A 27,263-nucleotide genomic window follows, 5' to 3' on the forward strand; every position below is an offset into this window, starting at 1 on the left:
AAGGGGAAAGAGAGATAAGCGGAAGAAAGCTCTGCTTTAAGAAAGGGCCACAAGATGAGGATCTCCAAATAGCCTGCTGGAGTTCTTCTCAGTCTGTCTCCTGATACCTCGTACCTAGTGCAAATTATGACTTCCTAGTTCACTGCATAAATGTTTGTGCTGAACGTCTGGCCTGGGGGGGGGGGGGTGGGAGGAGGGGAAATCCCTTGGTTCAATTGTATTTTTTCCATCATGATGAGGATACCGGAGTCAAAATGGAAGCCTAATGACCTTCATGACTGAAAAGGTCCCCAGGTGTCAGACCCAAGGACCAAATCCATCCCACCCTCCACCTGAGAGGGGCTTGTGGCCTCCTCGCTGACCTCTCCTTTCCCCGCACTAACGGCTCCCAAGCAGAAACTATGCGGTTGTGAGGTATTATGAAAACAAAAATGTGAATCATTTTCTTTTGTAGCTATTGAGTTTGTCCAGTAAACCTGAGGTAAAGAATGCTCCGTCTTTGAAGGATGTGATGAGAGAGAGAGAGAAAAAAAAAAAAAAAAAACGCAAAAATGAAAACAAAAGGAAAAAACAAAAAACAAAACAAAACGGAAAAAAAAAAACAAAACCATAATACGCTACCAGAAGAAAAAACTATGGAAGGGCTTTTCCAGTACGAAGAACTCCTATCTCAACCATCTACTTCAGGACTTGGAATTTAAGCAGTAAAATAATATATTATAAAAATGTTTATAAAATAGCAGCACACTCTGTGAAACATTACAGCTAGGTACTGTTAATGTGAATAAGGATGAATGATCTTAGCTTCTTAGCAGCGCAAAAAAAAATAATCATAAAAAACTGAACACAATAAAATGAAAAATAAGAGACCCTTAGATTTTTCTCCATCTTCAACCCTCATACTACGAAACAAGGCAGAATCTGTGTATAAAATAATTCTTCAAAGCAGCCCTGTTCTGATTTTTCTTTCTAACTTAAAAAGGCAAATATTTTAATAGCTTCATTACCTGTCAATTATAATTGTGCAAAAAAAAAAAAAAAGTTGTTGCTCCAACCTCTTTGCTAACTGAATGCCTCTAAGAAGTGGAGAGGAAAAAAAAATTCAAGTACGCTGAATACAACTTTGCAATGAAATTAACGAAAAACGGAAAAGGGAACAAAATGCCACACTCTGATATTCAGCTGTCTGTCTGCACCAGCGATAACTTTTCTTTCCATGTCCAAAGGAGAAGTATATAGGTGGGAATTAAGATCCTTCTTTGCCATCGAAATGGTAACAGATCTTTGTCTGTAGGCTTTTTGGAGGAATGTTGTGATGGGAATGTCAGTGGAAAGGGATGTCTCTTGAGTCCCGGTAGGGATACCAGAACTGTGTACCAGAGAATGTCAGATACCAGAAGTGAATAGTCACCCGACTTGGGCAGGAGGGGAGGAGCACAGGAGAAGAAGGGAGGAGTCTATTCAGCATGACTTGCATAAACCATCCCATCTATCCCTCGGGAACAATGTTTCAAAGTGCTTTTCGAATGGAATGGTTTATAACAATGCTAAACTGTGGACCAGACATGCCAATCAGCACCAAAAAATCAGTTTTTTAATAAAGGATGCCAAGGTCACATTGCCCTCTTGAATACATTAAGAGAAAAGATTCCATTCCAGATCCCACCCTTGGTCTCCATCTGCCTCCATCTCATAGGAGTTTTGGTTCTGGCCCAAAGCTACATTGCCCCTTTTGATAAAAATATGGTGGTGTCTGCAATGAACCATGTTTGGAAGAAGAAGCAAGATGTCAAAAACACATGAAACCCAGCATCCAATCACCTGTGTCCAACCGGCAAAATAAAACATCTCTTTTAGGTAGCAGCTACTGTAGACAGCAAGAGTTTGTAACTAGAGTCAGCTATGCTCCAGACTTAGTAACAAACAGGTGGTCGAGAGCAAAGGGGCTTCTACATCCAAAATGGTTCAATCAGGTTGAGAGATTGTTTTGTACTCCCTCCCCATCATGTCCCTTATTTCTGATTCTTTCTTGAGTTCATTGCTTTGCAATCTAATCATGCCATAAATGGCATACGCAAGTTCCTTGAAATTATCCTACAAGGGGTGTGTACATGCTAGTTCATAACATGAAAAAAAAAAAAAGCCTCGTCTAATTTGTTCCCATATTTGCAGGCGTACATTTTCTCTAGCTACTCTGCAGGTTTTCCTGTAAGCATTTTACTATTACCTTTAACATAATCAAACAATAACTGTTCGCATATACAAAGGGATTCCCTTCTGTTGTACTTCAAATAGGCACCAAATGCTTTTAGTTATTCCGTTTTTATAGGACCTTTTTCTCTCACTTCTAAAAAGATCTTTCAATACGATCTAGGTGGGGGCAGAATTTTTTTTTGTTTTTGTTTTTAAAGTTTTATCCTAAAACATAAAGAACAAAACACAACCAGAGAGAAGGAGAGAGCAGATGTGAACGCCTCTCTCCCATTCGGCCCGACCGCGTCCTCACAGGTCAATATCCCGCACGTCCGTAGGGGTGCTGGCCTGGTCCAGCTCATCCTCCGACTTGGACCCGTCCCCCTGGTCCTGACGGAACTGCTGCAGGCTGTTGAGCAGCACCACCTCAATCTGCTCCTGGCAGGCTTTGAGGCAGTCCTAGAAGGAGAAGGGGTCAGATCAGAGCTGTGAACAAGACCAATGGTGGGCAGCGCACTCACGAAGAAAATATACACAGCGGAAGCCTTGCGCGCTACGTGCCGGTTTCCCGATAGAAAGATGTGTCCCAGCAGAGCCGTGGGACCACACTGCTCCGAGTGGGGTGCACCGCCGGCAACATCGGCACCCCCTTATCCCGGCCTGTTCCAGATCCATCGAAACAGAATCGGGATTTTGACAGAAGCCCAGTTGAGACCAATGCACGTGAGAGTCTGGCCAAGATTCTGAGCCTTTTACGGACACCCTGCACCTGTCATCACAGCGCCAACTGGGGGCTTTCTGCTTTGGACCCTGGGAGGTGGCGGAGGTGGCGGAGACAAGGCGAAGGTCAGCACCACAGACAGAGCCGCAGAGCTAGGCTGGTGGCGCACCTGAGGATGGGTAGGAAGGGAATGGACTGAACTGTGCTCACAGAAACCGCCTAAGCGCTTAAAAAGAAAACCTCCTTTTCCCTGCTGCCTTACCGCCCTCAGTTCTCACAGAACTGCAACACTGAATGTGGACAGAACTCTGGACATTGCAGCTGTCCAACTGGGGAATAAGTAAGAATTTGCAGCATTGTTTGATATTAGTCTTTATTTGGTAGGGAAAATTCAGTATAAATTTGCCCAGGCAGAAGCTTCCGTTAGTGGGGTGCCATGGAATGTGCCGCACTCGGGTGTCACTGGGGGTGGGGGCTGGTACTGAGCTCGAAGTAGAGAAAATCACTCTTAGCAGATACGTGCCCCCCTCCCCAGGCTCCCTTTCTGCACTCACGGGGAATCTACATGGAAAATAAGTTAAATTGACTCTGTTTGGGTCTTCCCACAGCTTAATCTAGGCTTCCCCTTTGTTCGTTTCACTGTGCAATTTTCACTGTAGCCTGGAGGCTACTGTTTGCCAAGCACAAAAGCATTATCTTTATTTTCTGAAGATCTAAAATAAAGGGACACAGTTTTCATGCCTCCAAATATTCCATTCCTATCTCATCCATGCCACATTTCAAACTACAGCTTTCTACGAAATTTAAGATTAGGAACAACAGGGCGCCTGGGTGGCTCAGTGGGTTAAAGCCTCTGCCTTCAGCTCAGGTCATGATCCCAGGGTCCTGGGATGGGGCCGCGTCGGGCTCTCTGCTCAGCAGGGAGCCTGCTTTCCCCCTTCTCTCTCTGCCTGCCTCTCTGCCTACTTGTGATCTCTGTCTGTCAAATAAATAAATAAAATCTTTAAAAAAAAATAAAAAGATTAGGAACAACAGCTGCCCGATCGTGAAGGGCGGAGACAGGGTATCACCCAGAATGTGAGACAAATGAAGAAAGGGAGAGTCGTATTTGCGACCCACCCACCCCACAGCAGCGGGGTCATTTCACTTCTCAGATCTGTTCCCCAACTTGTAGAATAAGGACGAAATACACTCATAGGGTAAAGGTGACCTCTTGAGCTATAGATAAGGTGCTAAACTCAATAAATGAATCCCATTTCTTGTGATAACAAACAACAAACCCATCCTGGAGCCTGAAAGAATTATTTCAATTTCTTAAACATGAGGTATGGATAAGAATTTGCTCCAGATTGCTGAAGGAAGCACGGTGGGTCTGGCACTGGGGGTGGCGCGTGGAATGAGAGAAACAGAACCCAGCCACACAGAGATCTCTGGGCCACCCCAAACAAGTGAGCAGTTAGGGGCTGGCAACATCTCTCAGACTTCTGTGGCATGTCCTGGTCTCATCCTCTACCCTGTCTGACTCCCTAAGTACTGACTGGAAACCTTGCCTGTGGACCTCCTCCAAAGCCCGCACACTCAAGGGGCTGGGCTCTCAGGTCTCTCCCTCCTCGCCCCACGAGCTCGCCGTGAAGGCAAAAGGCACCACGTTTCTAAGGGCACGTCTATTTCAGTAGAGGATAGTGGAAAACCCGAAAGCCTTACAATCTAAAGAAAATGGATCTTAAATAAAGATAAAGCTGGTGTGGGCCAACAAGGCAAACAACAGCTTGAGGCAAAGGACTCTCCACCTTCCCTGGGAAGGTCCTGCATCACAGCTGGACAGTAGGGCCCACGCTCGGTTTTCCTTCCCAAACCGGAATAGGTGGCTTGCTCTCCATTTGAGCACCGTCTGAAGAAGCTGACGTGTTCTGAGAGGCCATGCCACGGGGTCTAACACTGTCCTCAAACGCCCCGTCTCAGGTCTCAGGTGCTCGCCGCCCTCCCTCATTCCCCTGAACTCCTCACTGAGAAATGAGGGGCTACAGAATTTAAATGAGTATTAGTTTCCTCTTTCTTTTTTCTCACAGAGAATAATGAGTTGAATCCGGCCAGTTGTGACAGGATGTCCGTCCGCTCCACAGGTCCTTCAGGAGCTGGTGAAGGTTAAGTTTATAAGATTTTTTTTCTAGGAGGACGGGGGATTGGGTCAGAACCCCTCCATACCATAGGGACGCTAACTGCACGCTTGCCTCCAGGGATGACAAATCCTATCCCAAGCAGATAGTGAAAAGAGTTTATTTTTTTCCCCCATGTATAATTAATATATGTGTTCTATTAGTTTCAGGTGTGGCATAAAGGGTTTTACAGAGGGTGGCAGGATTCTCACCTGATTAAGGGACTGTGTGTGTGTAAGGGAGGGAACAGACAATAGCTCTGAACAATGAAATTCTGAAAGAAATGCCAGTCAAGTGTCAGCCACAAGGCCTCTTTAACAAGAGGGTTTCCCATGGCACAGCCATTTGGTGAGGAGTCCCTGCAGTGAAGGTGAGGTCATGTGGAAGACCCTCCCCCGCAACGAGAACCCTGGCGCCTGCCACGGATCCTGTCCAGCTTTCCTTCCTCGGAGGCTGTATTTCAGTGCCATGGGGAGGTTGTCAGGGTCAGCACACCTTCCACCCCAGAAATACAACCAACTCAGGACTCCATGATTATCACTGCATTAGCTACATCAGCATCCCTGAGAAAGACTGTCCTTGACACGAGCTAGAGCTCAAGAAATCCAAAGAACCTGATCTGGGAACGTGTTAAGAGTCTTCGCTTTGGGGTCGCCAACGATTCTGTTTCTGGCATTCAGCCTTCCCTTCCAGCAGCCTGAAACCTCTAAGAATAGTTCTGGAAAAACTCCTACAAGGGAAGGCTGGGACACTGGACAGTCACCTCTACTGGACTTTCAGAGAAATGGGACTGAAGATCAGCCGCCTCAAGGGTCACATTTATCTAAGTTCCAGCCAAGAACACATGGTACTGGCTTTCCTGAATAAAATGAAGGAAGCTTTCATATAAAACACTTTCCTCCGCTCTGTTTTCATTTCAGTCTAAACCGTGACTGATCATGGCCAGCTCTTGATCTGATACCTCCCACTTGAAGAGATAAAGGACTACAGCAGTCACCCCAGAAATGAGGGACCCTGAACCCCAGCCCCTGCTCTCTTCCAGATTCATCTGGGACAGAGCAGGAAGCTAAGCCTCTCTGGGGCCAGTCATGTCCCTCACTCCTGGAAGGTCCTCTGGAGCCTCTGCCTAACCCTCCTTCATGTTCCCCTCCTTCACAGCTCGGCTATCATCAGCTTGAGTTTTAAGCGCAGATCACACATTTCTAACTGGATAAAAAAACTTTAACGGGTTTTGTCTTGTAAGAACAATGTCAGTCTACTCTGCGATGGTGGAGACAGAGAAATCAGCACCCCACCTTCCTCGAGACAGAACTCACTCCTGGTATTTTAATACCCTCCATTATGAACCATTCTTGGACTTGCAAAGAGCATGAGAATTTTCTGTGAGCTGATAGAAAGCGAAGGGAGAGGGAAATGTGTTGGTGGTGTTACTACCTGCTGCCAGACGTGCCCACCCCACACAGCCCCCCATTCCTGCCCAAGGAGCTCCCACCCTCCCGAGCAGCAGGGCAGGACCATGCACAGGACTGGGGTGGGGGGAGTGGTGACCTGAAGAGAGGAGGAAACTTGCCTCAAACCCAGCGGGGCTGCTCGTGCTGGAAGGTCAAGCTGTGAGAAGGAAATAAAAGAGGAAATAAAAGTTCAAAGGCCCGAACAGAAAAGGAGGCAAAGCTGGAGTAGAGCAGAATCACGGTTATTTCCGAAGGGCGGAATCACAAGACGCCACACGGAGGCAATTACAGGATCAGGGGACTTGGGGGTCCGAAGGGCTTTGGGAGCTCACACAGCCACACGCCCGCATTGTGCAGCTAGAGAAGGGAACTGAAGTCTGGTTACGGAACTCGTCCCCCGGTTACGCTGAGTTACAGGCTAAGCCTGGCTGTAAACGGGCAAGCCTCCAGCTTCAGAATGCTTTCCCCTGAGACCCTCTGCTTCTTCCCAGCTCTAAGGAAAGACCTACAGGCCAGAGAATCTCCAAGAAAGGGAGACGTAGCCCAAGGGGCTGGGGGGCGGGGGAGCTAGGGGGGGCACAGTGAAAAGATGCTACGTGCATGCAAAGTGCAGTGGCTCTGGGACCTCTGCTTTCCGGCAGCCTCCGAAAGCACCAGTCATTGTGTTAAGATGCCCCAAATTAAGCTGATTAAAAGGAAAGCCATAATGCTCGTCTGTCAGCCTGGACAGGTGGCACTCCACAGCGCTGGAGGTCGGGCAGACCTCCAACTCCGAGGATGATAGGCTCTCTCCCTGGCCCCTGCCCCCCAGCCCCGGAGCCCTGACAGCCCTGTTTGTGATCTCCAGCTCGTTACACGGGCCTCCGACTTCCTCTGCGCGCTGGCTCGGGCTCCGCGCCCTGCACCCTCCTCGGCCTCCATGAATGGGCTGACGGAACTCCGACCATTAGCCCTCAGTGTAACTGCACCACGCCATTGTCACCACACACGCAGTGCACTCAACGGGGGGACAAAGGGCTGAATGAGCCCCAGACCCGCGGCCAGCTCAGGCAGAGACAACTTAGGAAACTATCTCATTCTTCCTTTCTTCACAGGCTGTTTGGCTTATTTCCTTGCATACCAAATGAAGCCCGCAGAAGAAATAAGGCAGGAGAGGGAAGCCTGAGCCTCCAGTTCTATTCCGTCCCCTTCCCCCGCCCCCAGCCTCCCCTCCGGCCACTCTTCCCAAGGTTCTTGACCACAGGCCCCATCGGCCCCAGCAATACAGGGGCCCATAGTAAGGGAAGGTGTGTCAGGAGGGGGTCGGTGCTTCTCTCTAAGGAGGACAAAGACAGGGGCTGGGGGACCCAGCTCGGAGCACGCAGTCAAAATCGAGACTTCTTCCCCTACACAGCGAACAGGTTTTTAACAGCTCACTGACAACCAAGATCCTAACGTGCCAGGATGAGCCCAAAGGAGGGGCATCCTGGAATCTTCTGTGGGTGATATTTAAGAACAGGACAGAAAAGGATGAATATGGTGACCAGGGGACTAGCGTCTGCTTCCGTTGAATTATCTCCCAATAGCTTCACCACATCGTCGCGGCCCAGGAGCGTGACTTCTGTGTTTTTATTAGACAGTTTGTAAAACTGTGTCACGTGAAGGTGATGGGTTTTGCTCAGGACCCTGGCATGTAATGAAGGCTAAGAAATATAGGGCTTTCCAAAGGTCTGGAGAGACCAAAGACTTAGAAACACACTCTAAGCCCATCTGCCTGGCCTTTGTGTCCTCCGTTCCTTCCTTCCTTCCTGCTTCCCTCCCTCTCTTCAGCATCATTCCCAAGACTCTGCCAGGGGCTCTGGATAAAGAGCGCAGTAAAAGTTGGGTCCTGTTCCAGAGGCTCTATAGACAAGCGAACAGTGAGATAAACGCTGGCACAAAGCACAAGCCGAGTGCCGAGGGACGGAAGAGGAACCCCGACTCTGCCCGGCAAAGCCGGGAAAGGTTCACCGGGGAACCAGGACGCTCGATCCCTCCTCTCAAACTCACCCTTGGCAACGGAAGCCCCGGTAGAAGTTTCCCCAAAGCCAGCACCGCCTCGCTGGCTGGCGTCTGTTTTTAGCAACACTTATGACTGGAAGGAAAAAGTACTTAAAATATACCACCCTCTGAGACTTTTATTCCCCGTAAAACTGTCAGGCTTCTCACTCAGCTTTCTCTTTGGAATGAAGCGTTCCGGTTTATTTTGGCAACCAGAGGGAGCAACAAAGACCGACTTTCTCAGAGCCGCATGGGTCCCTCCTATCAAAGCTATCTGCCGCTGGCCAGCGAGCCAGAGACACTTGTCTGCCCGTCTCAAAGGAAATCCAGGGGACCTGCTTTCCCCAGTCCGTCCCTGACAACGCGTGGACAGAGAACACCGTCCGCTCGAGGAGATCACAAATTACAAGGTGCACAGGGCAGGCACAGAACCGTCAGGACTCCAGGTCTTGGTTCGCATCTGTCCTATTCTGCCACAGCCAGTATGGCAGAATGTTGCCCTGTGCACCTGACTTCTCCACGGGAGAGCTCGACACCAACCTGTGGGCATTTCAGAGTGTGGGTCTGACAGCAGTGTGTGTGTGCGTGCGCGTGTGCGTGTGCATGTTCCAACAGTGGCAAAACAAACCAAACATGACGTTTACCATCATAACCGTTCTCAGGTGTACGGTGGCCTTCAGCATATTCCCCTTGTCATGTAACCATCTCCACCATCCATTTCCAGAATTTTCTCATCCTCCTGAAGCAAAACTCCATACCCATTAAAGAACTCCCTTTTCCTCCCACTCCCGGACCCCAGGAGCCCCGATTTTACTTTCTGTCTCCATGAATTCCACTATGTGAGGTATCTCCAGTAAGTGGCCCCATACGTGTGTCTTTTTGGGTCTGGCTTCTTTCACTTAACATGTTTCCAAGGCTCACCCATGTTGCAGCGTGTGTCCGGATTTCACTTCCTCTTTAAGGCGGACTAATCTCCCACTGCACATACATACCACGTTTTTGGTTTTTCCATTCCAAGGACATTCCTATTGCCAAGTGCCCTCTGCCAGGAAGCCTGCGTTTCACATTAGGCCTAGTGAGCTCTGAGCTCCTTCCTCTGGCTTTGCTTTCCTCCTCCATGTATACTTCTTAACACCTCTGCATTCATTTGCTGATGATCTTCATTTGCTAGGATTCTGCATGCTTTACTTGTCATTTGCCTTACAGTCCCCGAGTTCCCTGCCCATTTTCCATACATGACCCACCTGTCCGAATTTCTGCCTCCGTGCCTTGCTCATCGTGCAAGTCTGCAACAAGTGAGCCTTTAATAAATCCCTCCAGAAATGAATGGAGAGGAAGTGCTGGCAACACAGCACTTCTTGACTCATGAAATGGTAAATGGGCTCAGGAAGCAACACTTGCCTCCCCCCCAGATACTAATGCTTTCTGAATTCCAGCCCTTTTCTTTTCCTGCACTCTGAGCCTCAGCACTTCAGAGAACACGGCCTGATGGATGGGAGGAGACCTACAGCTCTTGGAAGTCAGGCACAGGTGGCCAGCCTCACCCGAGATGACTCAAGCCTTTTTACTAAAAACATTCCTGGGGGAGAGTGAGCCAGCCTCTGGGACCCACAGGTAAGCTTAGAACTCACAGAGTTCTCAGACTGTTGTCTGAAAAAGTGCGAGGGAGTTTAGGTTCTCCTCTATTCAGGCTTGGTTGTTAATACTAAAATGCTGACCCAGAGGCCCACGGGTAAGGATGAGGGCCCCACACATCTCCAGTTCCGCAGCTGGGATGTAGGGGACCTCTAGCGGCTTTTGTACTCATTTAACCCAGTCTGACGACTGACTGACACGGATACGCCAGCTACACAGTATCTGAAAGTATAAGATGAGAAATTGGTTTGAAGTCTTGGAAAGTGGCCGGAGAGACTCAGTGGCACCTTCAGAGTGACCTCTGTCCATTTGAAGCCAATGAGGGGTGAGAAAAGAACATGTGGGAGAAGCCCTGTGGGGCCACCAGCCAACCAGGGCAAAGTCCATAAATATCGGAAAGAGGTTACAGTGCTTGGGGGGGTCAAATTGCTGTCACTGACATTTTTGTCTCTGGGGGTCGGGGAAGAGCCTGTCTTCAGCTGGTTGCTGTTGGGAGTCCTTTTTGTTAGGCAACCTTAATAGGAGATAGTCAGGAGAGGAAAGAAGCTCATCATTTCTATAAACGTTACGTTCTGTCCCAGATGTGCCTCTGGAGGGTTAGGAAAGCACTCTTCACGCAAAGCACACTGGAGGGGGTCTTCTCGAGCTCTGTTTTGGGAACCATGTAGTACACGGTAGCACAGGCCTCTGTGGAAAGCCTCTGTTTGGGACCTAGAATTTTAAAAGCCTATCTAAGACCTGCTTCAGAATAGGACCCTGGGTTTGTTCCATGAGGCCCTTCACCGCCTGCCTGCACCACCTCCTTGAGATGGTAATAAAGCCCAAAGCAGAATACAGATAGGGAGGAGAGAAAGCCAGCAAGCTGCAGCCCAAGGCCCTCGGAGTTGTCAACCTTCCCACCAGCATCCCCATGGGGCATGAGCCACAGGCCTGTAAGCCACGTTATCTCTTAACTCAATCTAGTCCCACAGCAAGGCTTTCCGAATCTCCCTGGAGCATCCAGAGGGGGGCGCTGTGAAGCTCGCCTGCATCTTGAGCCTCTCCATGGCGACACACCAGGGCCTCCCAGCTGATAGGCTTCTCCAGTTGCCTTCAAAGCAGAGGCCTTTCTCAAACAAAAAGATTCAGGAGCTGGGGCGCCTGGGTGGCTCAGTGGGTTAAAGCCTCTGCCTTCAGCTCAGGTCCTGATCTCAGGGTCCTGGGATTGAGCCCCGCATCGGGCTCCCTGCTCACTGGGGAGCCTGCTTCCCCCTCTCTCTCTGCCTCTCTGCCTACTTGTGATCTCTCTCTGTCAAATAAATAAATAAAATCTTTAAAAAAAAAAAAAAAGATTCAGGAGCTACGGTTGGTGTGCAACTGTGCAACGTTCCCAGGTTGGTGGGGGGAGTGGGAGCTTCCAGGTTCTAGCCCGGGCTCTATGGCTGACCTCCCCCCTCCCCCAGCCAGTTACCCAGCCCTCTCCGCACCTCCCACGGAAAGCCTCTGCTGGAGGACACAGGAGCGGCCTCTCTGACCTCTCAGAGCCACCCTGGCTTGGACCTTCTAAGGACTGCTGTTTCCTACCAGCTGAATCAGAGCCTCACTTGACCTTGGTCTCTCAAGACCTTTCTTCTAAGGAGCTGCAAATTCTGGCAAGCAGAGTTAGAGTCTCTGGGCAGTCCACCGGCACAAGAATGGAAAAATCTATAGCTAATAATAGTTCCTTGAATTACTATGGCCCTTTATTCTCTTAGAAGTACTTCTTAATCCATTACCACATTAAACAAAAGGGAAGTGAGAGGCGGGTGGGGTTGAGAGGTGTGTCAAGGCCAGACACCCTGCTGGAGGTGGGGCATCTCTTGGATCCCTACACCACCCACCCCCCAGTGAAGCAGAGCCGGGCTCCAGCCCTCTCTCCACTGGGTCTCCGCCTGAGTGGGTGTAAGCAGAGTCCGAGCCTGACAATGTGGGGGAGAGGCAGCCTGAGGACATGTACATAAATGGAAATGAAGCAACACTTCAGACCAACGGGGAAGCCCACGGAGGAAAATTAGTAAACAGCCCTCCTCCCACCTCGTATCTGTTTGCTAGGTGTTTTTCTCTATTTTATGGCACACTGGCTTTCAAAACCTTAGGAGGAAGTCTCGTCTGTGGAATTTTGTACTGGGAGGCTGGATCTTGGAAAACAAACTACCATCAAAAATAAAAAAATTTTAAAAGTACCTCCAACACACCGTCATCAAGCCAAGTGTCTCCTTCCCTGAGCTGAGAAAAGAGACTTCTGGTTTTAACCAAGGAGATGGCGTCCACCTACCACATCCGTGTTGGTGATCTTGGCCAGCAGATCGACCAGGGCATCGCCAGTGAGCGAGCTCACGTCCTCATCCTGCTGGAGCCCGCAGATGGCGGCTCCCACACTTCCAGTTGCGATCATCGATGGCGGGTACATGGCGAACTTAAAGTCTGTGAGAACAAGAAGCAGAAGGTCAAGGCCCAGGAAGAATTTGGATCTGGGCGTCCCCAGCCTGAAGATACTCAGAAAGAGGATGGTGAGAGGTCAGCTGCACAGGTGATTCCTCACTAACAGACACGTCCTCTCCTGAGTCTTCCTTCCCAAGATACCCTTTATTTATTTGCCATCACTCTGGAGGGTCCAGAGACAAATGGGGAAATGGAGGCAGAGAAGCTGGAGAGCTTATCTGAGTGCACACGGGAAATTCTCAGAGAGGGGACTCAGGTCCCCACTACCCTGTTTAGGACAAGGGGCAGGAAGGTGAGTGAGATGCATTCCCCTCTGAGGGTCATGGCAGGAGCAGAGCAGGGAGGTTGGAGATGAATCTCTCAGGTGCCATACAAGTGAGACAGACCAAAGGATCTAGATGGTGGAAGGCAGGAAAAGTATATAAGCGAACACAATTTTATGAAGACCAATAACCCTGATGTTACCTTGCCCTATTATTTTGTGGACAGTCAGCAAAAACTAATATTGTCCAAAACAAAACGTGACTTTATTTAAACAAACAAAGAAAAAAAAGGAAGTGAGAGAGGCAGTAATGGAGGAGATGAGGGCCAAGTTTCACACAATCCCCAACTTCTAGCCCCAATGCCAAGGGCCCTTAAAACATGAGGAGAGAAAGCAGGTACCCAGTATGCACCACTGCACCCTAATCAGATGGGTGACTTGGTTTAGATTTTATGGCTCTTGGGCCCAAAGTTCCCATTTTCTGGCTGGAAAAAAAAGAGTAGTTCACTAAGGAGAAGTACAAAATGAGGATAAATTTAAGGAGCTCAAACCCTCATCCACTTTCATTTCTCCAAAAGCAAACAGAGGGGATATTCCTATGCCTGGCTCAGCTTGGGAGACCAAACACCTCCCGTTCCTCTGAGTGCCCCTGCAAAGAAGCCGGGTCACAAAGATCACCTACTTCCCAGTTACCAGGAGGAGAGGACACCCCACCTGACGGCTGTGACTGCTTCTAAGCGCTGCTAAACACCCATGGGCACAAGTCCCGTCCCTAACCCACGCATGCACCGCATAAGCTGCACACAATTACCCTCACGTCGGGGAGGAGAAGGGGCCGACTTCTGAGGGCTGGACGGGCCCTTACCCGGACCTTGTGCTCATATGGGAAGGACGCTACCCTGTCACTGTCTCTGTCTCCCGCCTTCTACCATCCAGATCCTTTGGTCTGTCTCACTTGTATGGAGTGGAGCAAATTCTCCAGTGTGCTACCTCTGCTTCTAGCATTACCCCAGAGTTCACCGCCTCTAGCTGTGCAAGGGGGCAGGCGGGAGGGAGACACAGAAGGGGGACATGCCAATTACGGCATCATCACTAGGCTTAACTATAAAAGGAGTGTACCCTAGTATTTCCGCTTCTTCCTGTGCCATGCCCTGTTAAACAACATATTCCATTAAAGCGCTTTAATGGTGACCCCATTGTCCAGCATCAAGTTGGTGGTGTTCTCTCAGCGACTCTGCCGATCCACTGAACCGTGCCCACACCTCCCATCTTGGCCGAATCCCACGAACAGAGCGAGCCCGGCCGTCTGTCCGTCTGTCTTTCTCCTTGGCTTCCTTTCCTTAGCCCACTCCCCATCTCTGCCTCTTGAGGGATGCATATCACAGCGTTCTGCCCCACGCCTGCTGTCCACTAACTCCTCCCGTGCCTTCTCTATCCCCATGGTCGGTGCCAAAGGCGGCCTCCCTGCCTCCCGCTCTGCTGTAGGTCTCCTCCACATGGGCTCACAGGAGTGTTTCTCTGCCCAATAACCTCGTTAGCTTCCCCCTGTGACATTCACAATGCAGACGAGGCAGCCAGCCCATGGCCTTGGGCCCGCAAAGGCCCTGGGTGGGAGCATCTGGCAGGGAATGACAGGAGGATATCCCTGGCCCTCCCTTTCCTCTGTCCCAGGCCTCCGACCAGGAAGCACACCTCACACATGCCTATCTTTTGTTGTCCAACTGCATGCAAAACTGACTCCTAATTTTAGCAAACTAATTAACTTCTGGAAGCCAGGGGGTATATCCGGGTGGTCCTGGGGTGCGGCAGGTGCTAAAGTTGCCAGAAGGACTGGGTCCCCCCCTTCTCTCCCCACTTCGTGTTTTGCTTAGGAAAACGCTGAGGGGCCTCCTCCTGGGGTTATTGTCCTCTGTCTTCCAGAAATGGGGAGCACTGCGTACGAGAAGCTAGCTGCCTCTGGGCAGCTCAGGCTGGGTAGTGCTCCCCCTGCCAGAGAAGAGCTACAGGACCCGGGCAGCCACTGCGCTGCCCCTCTGCCCCACACCGTGGGAGCAAACCAGGGACTTTCTCAAGCTTCACGAGCAGCTGCGAGGCTCTCCTGTGGGCAGGTCCAAAGGAGGTGATATTAGCACTACAAGCCGGGTCCAGACTGTGGGACCTTGGGTGAGTCATTGCCTCCTCCAGCCCCTGGCATTCCATTTGTCTAATAGAGGGTGGGGCTGGATCTATGTTTTTCTAACTTCCAGCTGCAACTCACGGTTGGGTCACGAAACCCATTTGTGGGCTGTTTTTGTTGCTGTTTAACCGAACAGAACAGGATAGAAAGTATCAGGAAGTAATCATGTAGTAAGAGTAAATACTGTCTTGAGAAACTTTTGTAGCAGTCTGATGTCCATTTATGTATATCCTGAGTTGTGTTATAAAATGCCTTTCTTTCTTCACAGTTTAGGTCAATAAGTCGGAAGGCTGTGAGCTGGCTAACCCCCCAGGTGCCTTCCAGCTCTATGTTGCTCGTCCTTAAGGATCTAGAATGAAAACCACTCCCAAGAAACGCAGCAAGCATCAATAGAACGGAGCATGGCTTCCACTGACTGGGGAAAGTCACAAGGCATTTCTCTCCAGAGAGCACTGCTAGTTCCGCATGGCCTCAGGGGCTGCCCCAGGACCCTGCTCAGGGACACCCCCCTCTCTGTTGGTAGGGGAAACAGCAGAGAGGAAAACACCCAAATAAAATATCTGAAGGGTTGTGTCCTTGTACTAGCTCTAGTTACCTAACTTCTGTACTCACCCGTGGAAAGTTTCACCCAACCCACTCAGCCAGTCCTGGAAATTTTAAACTTTGGCTACGTAACTGGACTGAAGAGGGTTCAAACACATCCACTTGGCCAGGGGAGTGGGCAGAAAGATCAAACATCATGCACGCATGCTATGACCAAGATGACAACCTTCCAGAAATACATAAATAAAAATACACACGTGCATGTGCAGGTGACGGAAGTAGGAGTCACAGAAAATGTATGTAAACGTATGGAAGAAACAGAAGTAATTGTGTAAAACTTCCTCCTAATACTATTTTATTTCAGCAAAAATAAAATACCAACTAATAATCTCTCAGAAATCTCTTACCTCTCTTGGTCAAAAATACCAAGAAGCTATATCTTGGTGCAAAAAGCATATCCAGGGGCGAGGGTCTACTTCCACCCTCCGTTGCCCACCCGGAATGGTAAGAGGTGACTTCTGAGACCCTCCTTCCTCCGCCCCTGAGTGAGAGGCAATTAATTGACCAGTGATCCATTCCAACAGAGTCATCACAAGTGTTCCTCCCCGTTCCTGGAAGCAAGGATTAAACCCCACTCCCCACCCCAGATGTAAAAACGTAGTAACAGAACACAGCACACAGGGCATTCTAGATGGCGAGGTGCATACCGCATGGGTAGCTAGTAAAGAAACTTCTCAAAAGAAAGGGGGTGCTTAAGGGGACAGAAGCATGAAGATACTTACGAAGACTATCTGAGGACATGGGAAGAATCTGGGCCAAGCAGCTCCAAGAGCTGGAAGGTGGAGTATGGGGAGGCCGATGTCCCTCCACCAGCCAGCTGTGCGAAGATGAGCAAGATACTCGACCTCTCTGAGCCTCCATCTTCTCACCAGCTTATCAGGAGAATAACTGGACCCACCTCGTAGGCTTGTTCTGAGGATGGGACTAAAATAATCCATGCAAAAACACAGTGCCTGGCTCCTGGTAAGCAAGCAGTGTCCTACCACCACTAATCTGACCATGGGAACCTTCTATGGGACTGTGAGGGGTAATCCTGACCGCTGCGAGATGCGGTTCAGCATCAGCAGGCCTGAGGAGGAAGGGCCCTGTATCCCTGGGCTTCCGGCGGATGCTGACGGCAGCCCCACCGTGCCGAGACCGCCGGGAAGAATGAGGGCTCTGTGCTGCCTAGAGAATCTTTCACTATCACTTGTGTTCCGTCCCAGAAGTGACCTCATCAAGTCCCCGAAGCCTCGTGCTGGTTTGTCAGAAGTGGGAGAAACCGACGGCCCCCATACAATAAATGGAAGACGGAAGTCGGCCACTCCCTTCCCAGTGTCCCCATATTCCCTCAGGTGTGGTTTGCCCAGAGCCAAGGAACAATGCCTACATACTAGAAGCTCTGACACGACCTCCTCCCTCCTGGGGAGGTGGGAGAGGCAAGGGGCACACCTTAGGGGAATCCCAGCTCTGTTGGTTACTTACTCATCCAAGTAGTAGTGGTGAAGTATTAATAAAAACCAACGTAAAACTCATCAGTTTCGAAACACTTCATTTTACAGGTGAAATCAATGAATTCTTTTTCTTTTTAGGGGGGAAGAGGGAGAGAGAGAGTGTGTGAGTACAAGTTCCTGGTGGCAGGGGTGACAGGAGGGGGCAGAGACAGAGGGAGAGAGAGAATGTTAAGCAGACTCCATGCCCAGCACGGAGGCTGACACAGGGCTCCGACCTCACAACCTTGAGATCATGACCGGAGCCACAATCAAGAGTCAGGTGCTTCACCAAACGAGCCACCCAGGCTCCTCGAATCTATGAATTCTTGACCCGTCTAATGCCTGATCCTGGGCCTGGGGTTAAGGTGAGACTTTTGGACTGTGGACCCAATGCTCTTCATACCTTAACAGAATGTGAATAGCTCCTTACGGCCACCTCCCACCGGCCACCTCCCACATCCCACAAAGGAAAACTGGGAGATTTTCCTCTCAGCAGTGCCAGAAAAGCTCCCCAAAGCGAGCCCTGGTCAGAGATAGGTCCTAGCCGTGGCTCCAGCAAGCCGTGTAACCTGCACAGCCCATTTAACTTCCCAAGACCGCCATAGGCACCCCCGGGGCCCCACAGGGCTCCGTAATCTGGAACAGAGCAGCGAGGGCTTCATAGTCAGACTCGGCATCTGCACGCCCTGCTAAGATTTCACTGAAGAACGAGCTCTGAGCTAAGCTGGGTTGAAACCACAGATTAGATGGCCCTGCCTGTAAGTTCAGCGCAGATTGTTTTGGCTATGGGAATGGAGACCTTGAAGTCCAAGAGTGACCTCTGTGCTTTGGATCACCACTAGGGGGCGAGAGAGATCTGCTCTGAAGGTGAAGAGACCCAGGGAAGACCTAGTCTCCCATCTCCCCCATCTCCGACCTGCAGCAAAGTGGAAGTTAAAAAAGGCCAGGATCCCGGGGATGATGTGGGTGGCACACACCTCACCTACCACCCCCGGGACGCCTCGCCAAGCTGATGCCGCTGATGCCGAGGTGGCGCCTTGGTGGGAGGAGGGGAAGGGAGGGGAAACGGCTGGAGAATAGCAAGCAGCCCGCTCCTCATTCATTTTACAGCCAGATGGGAAGTGAGAACCCTGTCCCACCGCCTGTCCCCATGGGGTGCACTTGCAGAAGAAGGGCCACTTCCTCTCGTTTCCATGCCCTGTCAGCAGCAGAGAGGGTTCGGGGGTTCCGAGGTGGGAAGGTGGTCTAAATTCTTCCCATTTGGCCACCACTAGGGCACACCTCCCTTTTTGGATAAGGGGCTGCATCACCTACCCTCTCCGGATCCTGGCTATGATTATACCTCAGGATGGAAGGTCATGAATCATCTTTAGGGAAAGCCAGGAAGACTGGGAACCCAAGGGGTATCATCATCACTAGGGCTCGGGCCTTGGTGTCAGGAGTCTTGGGCGGGACTACTCCGGTGCATGGAGCAAAGAGCTTAGCCCAGCACCTTGAGGTGCAGCCCGAGGCAAAAAGAGAGACATGTGGGGTGCCCCGGGTCGGGAGGTTAAGCACCTCCACCCCACCTCCACACCAAGTTCAAACTCAAGGTCATCGGCTTTCTAGACTAACTGGAATCATCTGTTGAGCATGATATCATGCATCAAGAATCTTCCAGTGCCAGAGTGCAATCCTGAGTCATCTCCCCTGGTCCTTCTTTCCTCATCTGCAGACCTGGGGGACTCTACCATCAGAGCTACAACCAGGGGGGCACTAAGGCTCAGTTCTGTCACCCCAGGATCAAAAGCTTCAGGAAAGGGGATGGATGCCAGGGGCTGGCTGTTAGGAAGGTCTGTTTCTCACCCCAGTGCCCCCATGGACCACGACTGGCCCTGAAAGGGACACCGGGCCATTGGAGGAAGTCTCTCCCGCCAGAAGCCATTTTGAGCTGAGGAGGGAGGGGGCAGGAGGGCACCTCCCGGCCTGGCCGCCATCTTACCCTCCAGCCTGTGAGGAAAACTGCAGCTTCACTCCCCTTCTCATGGCCCCTCTCTGCTCTCCTGCCCTCTCTCTCTTCCCCTTTCACATACACACATGCGCTCCCCACACAGACTAGGGAACTGCCAGCTCTTTCACAACCAGCTTTCCCATCAACTAGCCACACAGCCTCAAGGCTGGCCATCATCTCCTCAGAACCCAGTGTAGGCCTTGTAGGCCTGCAAACCCCGGCTCCGGGTGCCTCTTCAGCTTTGGGCCGAGGGGCCAGGTGGGAGCTGTGAGGCACCTGGAGCAGACAGGACGGTCTCGGCGTCACACCTACCTTTGGTTCTCGGTTACTTGCGCCCGCTACTTGCCAGATGGTCTTAAGCAGTCAACCATTTGTCACCCCCAGCCCCCAAATGCAGTATCTCCTCTAAGTGGGACATGTTTCCTCCAAGAAAAGCAGCCCTTGGCTTTTATACTGTCGGGCCAACTGCTATAAAACTCCACACTGTGAGGTTGCTATGTAACCCGGTCCTTCATACAGACACAAGCACAGGTCAAGGAAGAAAAGCCTTGTGAGACAGACCCATCCTTCCCAGACGCAGGAAACTTCTGAGAACGCCCCTCTGTCTGACCAGTCCACACCTAAAACTTAGTACCTTAGTACCTAAGGCTTGTGGTTTTCATTCGGTTGGAATTATTCCTTCTATCCTTCCTCACTTCCTGTCCAAGGTTAGCTCAAGTCTCCCAAAAGGCAGTCATTGTGACTTTCCCTGCCACCCCTCAGACCTCTGTCCTCAGGACCTGAGTTCCAGGCTCCTTACTCTGGCAACAAAGTTGGCAGCCACCCCAAGGATCTAGGCAAGAAGGTCAGAAGTGGGGGGCAGGATCCCCAATTTTAGAGAATGAGCCTTTACAGAATCTGGAGATCTACCCATGCCTGGATAATTCTACCCACCATCTCTATCCCGATCAGAGATGAGAATGGAGGGATGGGTGGACAGTCCCCAAAAGATCTGTCAGTCAAGAGACAAGGTCAAAGCAGAACTCTGGCTAACAGCTGGGCAATGGGGGAGCTTAGGGTCAAGGGGTCAGCTGTCCTAGGGCCAGAGAAAAAAGGACCGGTTGACTCCTCCCCCACAATGAATCATGACAATGGAGAGGAAGGGCCTGGGAGACAAAATGACAAGTCAATGAGGGACTGACCTCTAGGGCCCCGGGCCAGACAGCAGGAGAAGAGAGGAAGCAGAAGAATAGCTACTGTCCAGGGGGGCTCCCAAGAACGGCCTGTCGGGGCTGCGAGAAGGGCAGCTCACTCTCCCACAGAGGGGCACAGGGCACACGCACACGCCATGGAACCCATGAACAGGTCTGGATCAGGAAGGGCAAGACTGTGGAAAAAAACCTGTGCTCAGGCTTCCGGGGTGAGTACCTGGGGACACTCCAGCCCACGAAGGCAGAGCAAGGGATCCTGCTGGATTTGGATGAAGTTACAAGGAGGAGATGGGGGTATTTTCACAAGTAGTGCCACCACACATTGTCTACACATTCCCGGGCTCACGAAGGACCGCCTTGCACCGCCTCTCCTTCTGATTTTCCTTCTCCTAAATACCCTGAAAAGCCTGTAAGATCACGTACCCACAGACTGTGTTTTGCAGATGGAGGCTGAGGTTCAGAGAGGTGAAGCGGCCTGTCCAAGGTCATCCAGTGAGAAGTAGCAAAGCCTGACCTTTTGACTGAGAACACAGCATGCACACTTTGGCCTACTGTGTGATCCATCTGTACTAACTCATGAATACCATGTAACAAGGTATTGAAAGAAGTTAACTCCCCCGCGAGTCCCAACTATAAAATTTAACAGCTCTTGGCAAACTGGGGCTGATCTCTCTGCACCCCAGCCCTCCCCACTCACCCACCAACCTTCCACCCCCAAACCAAAGATCTGCCCAGACTGTCAGTTCTTCACTTATAGTGTCTCTCCCCCGGAAGATTAAGGTTCCACGATCTCTCTCATGGCCACTACCAAGAAAACAATGCTAGAAACTGGCCAAGGTTCAGTTTCATGAAACAGTGTCAAACCACTGCCTTTAGTTTATTAGGGGAAGTGCAAAGCAAATGGGCCAGTAAGAACCATGTATCAACTGTGGGGTCAACAGGGTGGGTGGAAAGCTTTTAATATGAAAAAGCCAGTTGTGATTGCTACGTTAGAGCTTGCAACCAAAATCAAAACACCAGCACTTGAAGGGAGGGCATCAGACCCTAGTGCTGAGAACCTGAGTCCCTGCTGAGAGCCAGCCGGGTTTACTCCCCCGGCCAGCAGAGGGAACAGCTACACATATGTGCCCTACAGTAAAAAGAACTCCTTTGGCCTCCCTTATCAGGACAAGCCGTGTATTTATCTTGACAGTGTTCCTTTAACCTATATTTGCCCCCAGCCCCCAAATTTCCTCTTGGGCTTATCTCTAAGCCATCCTTTTCCTCAAAAGATTAAAGATTTAAACACAACCAGAGAGCAGTATATATAATCTTCAAAGAGCACTTTAGACATCATAAAGAATTATTTTTACAGGCCGTATTTTTTTTCCCTTACCACACCTGTCGTCATAAACCATTTATGAGTTTAGTAGAGAAAAAAAGAATATACCAGCTCAGATAGTCGGGAAAACACAGCCCGTCTCCTAAGCCCCTCAGGCCCATACCAGGGAGTACCCCCATCCTCCCTGCCTCTCTACCCCCTTGACCACCCCCCATGAGGCTCTTCAGCATGTCTGCCCCTCCCAAGGCCCCCTCCAGCTCCAGCCTGCTCCTACCAGTGGCACACAGAGCAATGAAGGTCTGCGCGTGCTTGCGGATCAGAGACAACTTCTCACTCGGCTGGGGCAGCTTACGAAGGATGTGCTCGATGAAGTCGTGAGGGGTGACGGCGGCCAGGTTCCACTTCAATTTGCCCAGCACCACCAGCTCCCACTCCTGAGGAAGGGAGGGAGGGAGGGAGAGAAGAGTGTAAAACCCAAAGGTGGACCTGGTGTCCTGTCTGGGACGGGGGTGGGGTGGGTGGGGATTCAGATCGGTTTTAAGGATGCTCATGAGGACGCTGCTGGATGGGGAGGTGGGCCCATTTGCCAAGTGCCCCCCAAAGCTTGGTAGTTGTTGACCTCTCTTCTTAGGCCTCCAATGGGAGGCGGGACCGGCAATAGGGAGAACCCAGGTATCTATTGCTAAGACTCTGTTTTCTCCTATTTCTTTCCCTCTTGGCTTCCCCAGCCCCGGCCAACCTTGACTCTGCAGGCAGTGCTGATGCCTGCCCACCCAGAAAGCTGAACCTGCGAAAAGATACTGCCAAGGTCACTGTGGCCCTTAGGAAGTAATTTGTTGTCTATGTCTCTATCTCTAGACGAATAGTTTTTTAAATCCTCACAGGAAAATGATGTACACAGATAAAGCTCAAACTAAGGTTCCTGGGCCCAACTCCTGGGCAACCAATCAGCTGACTTGTAGCTGGTGCCAAAAAGTGCCATTCTTCTCTGCTTCAAAACTTTCCCTTCCACGCATAATGCGGAAGTCTTGGGGGAAAGACACCCAGCCACAGAGTGCCCTTTCACCTAAATGTTTCATAGGCCTTTGTCATCGTGACTTAAGGACCCACTGGATGGTCATTAGCAACCCCATGTTGCAGCAGGAGGTGATTGGGGCAAAGTGTAAGTGCTTGTGCACGGTCCATGGAATCCCTCCATTCAATGCCAAGGGAGGACAATGCAACCCCGACTCTCACGGGCTTCTCACCAGCAGCCCACCTCATGAAAAACCTCTCTCCCTTATCGGGATACATTTGGGGACTTGTGCTGAAAGTAAAACAAGCCAAAAAGAAACCCTAAAAGTATGTGCAGTCAGAGGGAAAACGGGCCTATGCAATTAATTGTCTTCAGAAGAAAGAGAGGCGGAGACCAGCCTGCTCCCGCGTTTGCCCTAAACCCCCTCCAGGTTCTCTTCCATTTGCTAAGCCAGGAACCAGAGCCCCGGCCCCCTCCTGAAGCACCAAGAGGCTGTGTGGTCTGGGCCGACTCCTTTCCCCTTGCTAGGCCCCAGCTTTCTCCAGTGTAAACTAGGACTTCTCCGGGTCCCAGCTTCTGGGATAAAGAGATAAGGAATGGAAAACACAGGCAGGGTTTTGTGGAGCAATATTCATTAGCTTGGCTGGTCCTGCAAAAAGTTGGGGTGTCCTGAAGAAGACCATTGTCCACCAGCATGTTGAAATAAACAAATCAAATGGAAGATTCATTTTCCTGGTCTCCCATGAGAAAAACAAACTAGTAACGAATTCTAACAAGTTCTTTACATGCTTTAAAGTCCACCTTGGCTTTTTACAGAGGGTTGGGGTGAGGGGGGGAGGAAAAAAAGACAAAATTACTAAACAGCCCGTGTCTTCTAAGACGGCTTGAAATTCCAGCCTTTCTTCTCACAGGGGAATGTGAATCTAAAACACTCTTCTTGTACTATTATTAAAGGAAGCGGATCTCCCAGAAGAAAGCACCTTTCTGGGCCTCCCAGACCAAACCAGAAGCAGCTGAAATCTGGCAGCGGTTCAAAGGTGAAGTCATTCATGCCCCCTCTCTCGACATTCCCCGCAATTCCTCCCCCGTCCTTGCACATGTCTGACACTAGATGGCAGCATAGCCCCAGAAAGGGAGGCCTCTTACAAAGAGCTCAGTTCTAGCAGCCAGTCCGAGCCCTGTGGACTTTGTGCAGGCCTCGCCAGTGAAGAGGGGGAAGGGCGGCCAGAGGGCGGGGGGGCCCTTTTGCGGAACAGTGCAGAGAAAGGTGTGCAGACCACGGAAGGTGGGCCTGGGAGCCACCCTACCATTCCACACTGCTGCAACATGGATGCCTGAAGTGTGAAGCTGCAGGGGAAAAGATGGGGGGGGGGAGGGTTTGCTGGCAGAAAACCAGAGTCAAGGGAAGACCCCTGTCATGGGACAGAGGTCACCGCCCTACTGGAGCTAGAAACCCAGACCTCAGATTCCTCCAATAAAACACCAAATTTGGACTTGGCTCAAAAGTCAATTTGATGATATTTAGTGAACAGCTACTATGTACAGGTATCTTTCGGTATCTTGAGACTTTATAGGACCTTTGAACTCTGGATTCTTAGGAGACACATCACAAAACACTATCATGTTAAGACATTCCTACCATGTGAGAAGTCGAACTATTTTCTCAGAATTCTGTGGTTGAAAATTTGGAATTTAATTAAAATGTTATCACTGTGTCCCAAGTCTCCCCTACACACACACATACACACACACACACACACACATGCATGGGCACACAACTACAAATGAATTTCTCCGGGGATCTTATTCATGGATGTAACCTCAGTGCTTAGCACAGTGCCTGGGACACAGTAGGAACAAAAAAAAAAAAATTCATATTAAAAGCGTTGTCTCCTAAAAATGTGAAAATTCCAGCGGTGTGGTAATCTGGGATCCAAAGGATTTGTTTGGGGAGCAGTGGTAGAAGCTTATCGGGCCTGGAGAGAGCAAAGATGGAAGGACGAAGAGAAAGGGGGTAAGAAAGGAGAGGGTTATTACCAGCAGCTCCTGAGGCTTGATGGAGTTGTCAGTATAAATGCACAACTTCTCAGCCGTCAGAGGGATAGTCTCTTTGAGCTTGGAGGCCAGGAACATGCACACAGCCCCCAGGAGCTGCAGATGGGTCTTAGGAGTTGGGACCCCAGCCAAGAAGCGGTCCAGGTAATTCATGGCCAAAGGGAAGACCTCCTCTTCACACTTCTGTTCCTCGCAGACCTACAATGGGAGCGGGGAAAGGGTTGTGGGGGTGGAGGGAATCGTACCAGGAAAAGACAAAAAAAAAAAAAAAAATGAAAAGGCATAACCTATGGAAACAAGCAAAAATATTTAATTTTTTAGTGGGGAGGGGGAGGGGAGTAGAATATGTGATAAGAATAAAGACGAGGAAAACGGCGTAAATCTAAAGAGCCCATCCGCGCTGGGGTGTTCCCCAGGAACGTAAAAAAGGAGGTGAATGGAAGATCCGAACCCGGGAGGCAAACAAATGCGCAGTAGCCGCCCGGCTCGGCGACGCTCCCTTTGGCTACTGACTTCTTTGCTCACTCTAACTCACTCACACTCTCTTTTTTGGATTTCGTCATCTTTTCAAAAAATCAATAAAAATATTCTGGAAGCTCCGGGGGTCTTCTCCTTGGTCTCATTCGGACCCCCAGACCCTGCTCTATCATTCCCGACAATTGGAAAAAATGTCCGGGGGGGTCCCTGCGGCCCAGGCGCCGCTATTGGGGGGGTGGGTGGGGAGAGGTGGGGAAGAGAGGGGGAGGGAGGAGAGGAGGAAGAGCCGCAGCCTCGGCGGCTGGACTCGGAGCATGGGGAGACGGTTTCAAAAAATAATTAAAAATCGAGGAAATATCCTAGAAAAGCCGTTTTGGCGTGAAAACCCCAAAGAGGATCCAGGCTTCCCGAAACGGAGGTTTCGGGTGCCGGAAAGGTCTGTATCTCGACCCCTAGGGCTTTGGATCCCGAGGGGAAACTTGGAGGGGTAAGCGCCGCGGCGGGAGTGTCCGGCTGCGGCCCACAAGGGCAGAACTGGGGACCGTGGTGCCGAGCTGGGGGAAAGCCGAGGAACGGGGAGCCGCCGGAGAGAGGCACGGGGGACTCTGACCTCTCCTTTAGGGGTGCCCCGACATCCCCCCTACACACACCTCCTCCCCCCCCTTCCTACCCCACCCAAATCTCCGCACCGAGGAACCTGGAAAGCCAAACTGTAAGTAACCTTCGTGAGGTGGGAGTTGGGGGAGAGGGCACTATTACAAGTGGGGTGGCCGGGATAACGGGGTGCGAGGGGGGGCGGGCGACGTTTTCCAGCCTTTCCAACCGGAGTTTGCAAAGCAACATGGCGAAACCACGGCAGGTCCAGAGCTGTGCATACGTGGGCACACGGCTTGCTCGGCAAAGATTTGGAACAAGGGTAAAGAAGTGGTTCTTTTGGGTTCCCCTAAAACACACGTTTCTTCATTGCGACTTCCGGGGCTCCTGAATTCTCCGTTTCTCTCCTCCTCCCTCCTCCCCCTCCCTTCCCCCCCCCCTTAAGTGCCAACGCGGAGTCGCGACCACATGCGGGGACCTGAAGCTAGGAGAATTTGCTCTGGTCTTTGGGGGGCTGCTTTTTTTTTACGTTGGGGCCCCCGATTTCACACTCTTGCTCCCTTCTTCACTGCACCGAAAGCAGCCGCGGCTTCACCAAAGACAGGTCGGGATGGGGGTGGGAAGAAGAGGCAGCCACATGCAGACACACGCGCGCGGGATGCTTCCCCCACCCCCGCCCCAGGACAGCCTCATTTCTCCCAGATTTTCCTCCCCCCCCCTCTTCCCCCTCCCCTCCCCCAGTTATTCTTGCATCCTGCAGGGGACAGAAACTAAGCCACGCGTCTCACCAAAGGGCGCGGGGTAAACTCGCGCACGGGAGTGGAGAGGCGAGCGCGGAGCCTGCCCTCTCCCAGCTTTAGGGTCCCTGCGCGGGGTGGGGGGGGGGTGGCCGAGTATCCGGATGGGGACAGACAGAGTCTGTCTGCAGACTTACCTCCAGCATCCAGGTGGCCACCATCCTGCGCATATAGGGCTGAATGTCCTTCTGCACGCATTTGAAGTAGGAGCACTGGGGAAGGTAGCGCTCCTCGATGGTGAGCAAGTTCTGCAAAACGCGGTCATCGTATAGCAGGTTGGCGTCTGGCACGGCCCTGCGGACCGGGTCCACCTCGCAGCACAGCAGCTCCATGGCCAGCCGGGTGCCCGCTCTCTCCCCTGCTTTCTCCGGACTGGAAAAGTTGGGGGTTTTTGGGAGGGGGGAGGGGAGAGTGTTCCCCTTACCTCCTTCCTTTGGCTAAATAGGGGCTTTTCGAGAGAAAAGTTATGGGGCAGAGAGAGAGAGAGAGAGGCTGGGGGAGAAGAGAGGAAAGGGATGGGCGATGGGAGAGGAGAGCCTCGGGGGCTGCTAACTCTGCCTGCCCTCCCCTTCAAACTTGTCTCGCTCTCCCCTGCTCGCTCTTCTCTGCTCTGCGAGGCAGTGACGCAAACTGGCTGGGCAGTTAGTTCTCCTCCCTCTCGCCTCGCTCCCCTCTC

General features: G+C 51.1%; 1 protein-coding gene across 2 annotated transcripts; it reads right to left on the reverse strand.

The window, feature by feature from the left end:
• Positions 1 to 452: 452 nt before the first annotated feature.
• Positions 453 to 27,212, reverse strand: CCND2 (cyclin D2). Of its 2 annotated transcripts, XM_080810674.1 has the most exons (6): positions 26,725 to 27,212; positions 24,702 to 24,917; positions 21,924 to 22,083; positions 12,469 to 12,617; positions 6,641 to 6,678; positions 978 to 2,652 (listed from the first exon to the last, which is right to left on the reverse strand). In XM_080810674.1, exons 1-6 carry the CDS (start codon positions 26,917 to 26,919, stop codon positions 2,406 to 2,408), a joined length of 1,005 nt encoding a protein of 334 aa, XP_080666800.1. In that variant the 5' UTR covers positions 26,920 to 27,212; the 3' UTR covers positions 978 to 2,405. The 2 variants fall into 2 exon arrangements, with proteins under 2 accessions (XP_080666801.1, XP_080666800.1); XM_080810675.1 differs by lacking the exon at positions 6,641 to 6,678 and having other exon boundaries at positions 453 to 2,652.
• Between the last annotated feature and the right edge of the window lie 51 nt (positions 27,213 to 27,263).

Source organism: Martes martes, assembly GCF_963455335.1.
Source record: "Martes martes genome assembly, chromosome: 8".
NCBI classification, from domain to species: Eukaryota; Metazoa; Chordata; class Mammalia; order Carnivora; family Mustelidae; genus Martes; species Martes martes.

What these genes read in the sequence shown, in the direction of transcription:
- CCND2 (XM_080810674.1), bottom strand. Translation starts at nt 26,919, where the DNA reads ATGGAGCTGCTGTGCTGCGAGGTGGACCCGGTCCGCAGGGCCGTGCCA. An exon ending in TGGCCACCTGGATGCTGGAG is followed by an intron (nt 24,918 to 26,724) that starts GTAAGTCTGCAG and finishes CTCCCATTGTAG; the next exon opens with GTCTGCGAGGAACAGAAGTG. An exon ending in GCAGCCCCGCTGGGTTTGAG is followed by an intron (nt 2,653 to 6,640) that starts GCAAGTTTCCTC and finishes TTCTCCTTCTAG; the next exon opens with GACTGCCTCAAAGCCTGCCA.